The sequence below is a fragment of the Lactuca saligna genome, chromosome 3, assembly GCF_052625555.1.
Source record: "Lactuca saligna cultivar CGN05327 chromosome 3, ASM5262555v1, whole genome shotgun sequence".
Taxonomy (NCBI): domain Eukaryota; kingdom Viridiplantae; phylum Streptophyta; class Magnoliopsida; order Asterales; family Asteraceae; genus Lactuca; species Lactuca saligna.
The window spans coordinates 218667401-218670498 of record NC_136419.1 but is presented as its reverse complement, the minus strand read 5'-3'; the positions used below and the strand labels follow the sequence as shown (position 1 = coordinate 218670498).

The 3098-nt window shown below is 33.7% G+C and overlaps 2 protein-coding genes across 2 annotated transcripts; one reads left to right on the top strand and one right to left on the bottom strand.

The window, feature by feature from the left end:
- Positions 1-439: 439 nt before the first annotated feature.
- On the top strand, positions 440-889 carry LOC145036388 (putative ripening-related protein 2). The gene has a single exon (XM_078984833.1). It carries the CDS (start codon positions 440-442, stop codon positions 887-889), a length of 450 nt encoding a protein of 149 aa, XP_078840959.1.
- Positions 890-1342: 453 nt separating this feature from the next.
- On the bottom strand, positions 1343-2691 carry LOC145036387 (uncharacterized). Its single transcript, XM_078984832.1, has 2 exons — positions 2392-2691; positions 1343-1969 (listed from the first exon to the last, which is right to left on the bottom strand). Exons 1-2 carry the CDS (start codon positions 2689-2691, stop codon positions 1343-1345), a joined length of 927 nt encoding a protein of 308 aa, XP_078840958.1.
- Between the last annotated feature and the right edge of the window lie 407 nt (positions 2692-3098).

Sequence of the window (3098 nt, the reverse complement as noted above, 5' to 3'; positions counted from 1 at the left end):
CACCATTTTTCATCCATAGGTTGATGTGAAGTGTACTTTTGTTGATGATGAAGAACAGTAGAGGATAAATCGATTTAGAGGGAAGAGAAGGCATACATGGTCCATGGAATCAGTAAGGGTAATGCAGTTAATGGAGAGGGTCGTAAAGACAATTAAAGTAAAAATGCTGCCTGCGGGTGTAAAAGCCAATTAAATTTCCAAAATTTAATGAGATTGTCAACCATCAATTTGTTTTTTTCTTGCATTTCTTCTTCAACGCGTTTTGGAAAGAAGGCAACTTCCACCTCAATTTGTCTAATTGCTTGCATTTTCAACAATGACGGAAAGCATGCATCAACGTAACTATGCTCACGACAAAAAATCATTTCACAATGTATTCAATTTCGTTACATGAAAATGAAATATATACCATAACAAACAAATATAGACTAAAGATTAAATGAAGCAAACCACCATCCTCTTTCTGGTTCTCTTTTCTATACTTATCACCAATGCTCAATCGAGGGGCAAAATCGTAACTTCCAAGCAACATGTCAAGAAACGCTCACTTCTTGTTTCCGGCAATATTACACAGGCACCGATGACGATTAGCAGCTTTGAGAAGGGCGGAGATAGTGGCAGGCCGTCTGATTGTGACGGGAAGTTCCACTCGAATAGCGAGTTGATCGTGGCATTGTCTTCCAGGTGGTATAATAAAGGGGAAGGGTGTTTTTTTGTAATTAAAATATATTATCATGATAAAAGTGTAAAAGCTAAGGTGATTGACGAGTGTCGCTCTAAAAATTGTCCTGATAATATTGTGGTGGCATCTACAGCCGTTTGGGACGCACTTCAGGTGCCTCAAAGTGAATGGGGGGAAGTTGTGGTTACTTTTTCAGTACCGGTATGAAATAAAATCCTACTTTTATTTGTTATTTGCATTAATTATAATTCCAAATGTAATCAATAAGGTAACCTACAATATTAATAAAACGAATTAGCTAAGTTTTCCTATTGTGAAAGTACGTGTTATAAATGATCAAACTAATCGTTCGTTTTGAGAATTTATGGCATTTAAAATTTTTAGAACTTTAAACTTTAGGGATTTGTGTCTACTCACCTACTTAAGCGTGTTTGGGATTTGCTTACTTAAGGTGTTTCTTAACTTATTGTATTTTGGTATCCAGGGCCGGTTCTAAGGATTCAAATGTCCAGGACGAGATGGACAAAAAAGCCCTTAGGTCTTAACATGTAACAAATTAACTTACATAAACTAATATTTTTATTAAAATGACAATAAATTTTATAGCAATAAACAAAACAAAATCATAGTATTTTGATGAGTAATTACATATTCTAACTGCTAACCGACAATCTTTGAAGCTCTCCTAACATTCTTGATTGCAAATTGATTGATCAACTCTTCATAGTCTATACTCTCTAAGATTTCGTTCTCGGTAGATATCATAGTCAAACCGCTAAGTCTTTCCTGTGTCATTGTGGAGCGTAAGTAAGATTTCACAAACTTCAATTTTAAAAAACTTCTTTCTGTAGATGCAACCTTTACTGGAATAGTCAACAATATTCTATATGCAATGCTTGCATTTGGGAAATAATCAAGTTCTTTCAAAAACTTCAAAACATCTATAGGGTTGCTAAACTCATTGGTTTCCAATGTCTCAAATAATTTCAACTCTATATAAAGTTCATCGGCATCAATATCCGATCTTTCTTCAAACTTGAGTGCTTTTTTAAGACAATGACAATAAGACTTAAGATCTTTATCTTCAATTCCCCTCAAATTATGTGGAAATAAAAAACCAAATACTCTGTCATACTCTTTGAATTGTTTAAATCTTGTCTCAAGAGAAGAAATAACTTGATCAACAATGAATAAGAAATAATTGACTCTAAAATTCTCTTTAGGTGTAAATGAAACTTCTTCACTAGTTGAACTCTCATTAAACCATATTTTCCTTTCAATCAAACGCTTTGTGGAAATATTGGATCAATACCCATTTCAATAGCAATCTCCTTAGCTTCAACATCGCTTTTGAAAAACCTGTTTCTCTACAATTCTTAAAGTACCTAATCAATTTGTTTATTTCTTTAATAGCATTATCAAGATACATATCCTTTGATTGTAACTTCTTACTCACAATATTCACATGGTTTAGTACTTCATACCAGTGATGGAGCTTGAAGTGTTGATTTGGGGGGGCCGAAAATAAAATATGTATAAAATTTGAGGAACAGGGGGGGCCAAAGTCAAAATTTCTAGTTTTAGGCTTAATATGTAAAAATTTTAATACTTAAGGGTTAGTTATGAAAAAAAACAAGGGGCGCGGGGTCACAGCCCCTCCTGGCCCTACATAAGCTTCGTCCCTGCTTCATACTAATAACAGTTGATACCAAAAATTCAAAGTCATCAAGTTCTTTTTCTGCTAGTGAAGTTGCTTCACTTGCAATTGCAGCATCATTATCTTTTTCTCCAATTTGAAGTAAAGCTTCCCGTACACCCACAAGTTGAAGTTTAATAGCTTTTACACTCTCAACCCGAATTTTGCAATGAGTTTGACACAATGACTTAAGACTCCAAGCTTTAACATTATCTTTCAAAATTTCCCACCTCCTAGTAGAATTTGCAAAGATAGTATAAATCCGTTGGATGAATCCAAAAAAGTTCTTTCCTTTAACATACTTGTTAGCCATATCACATAATGTTAGATTAAGAGAATGGCAATAACAAGGAGTGTAAAATGCTCTACGATTTATATCTAAAAATCTCTTTTGCACTCCTTGGTGTCTTTCCTTTCATGTTTGCTCCATTATCAAAGCCTTGATCACACATATTATCAATTTCAAGACCAAGAGACTTTAACTCCTCAAGTTTAATATCAAATAGTCCTTTTCCATAGGTATCATCAACATTCAAAAAACCTAAAAAGGAATCCTCGACAATAACAAAATTATACGATAATGTTAAATAGCTCACTGTTATAGTAATTTGTTCCTGGTGACTTGAATCGGGATTACAATCAAGTATGATTGAGTAGTACTTTGCTTCCTTTATCTTCTTGATATGTTCTTTTTTAATTTCTTGAGCTAGCAAATATATT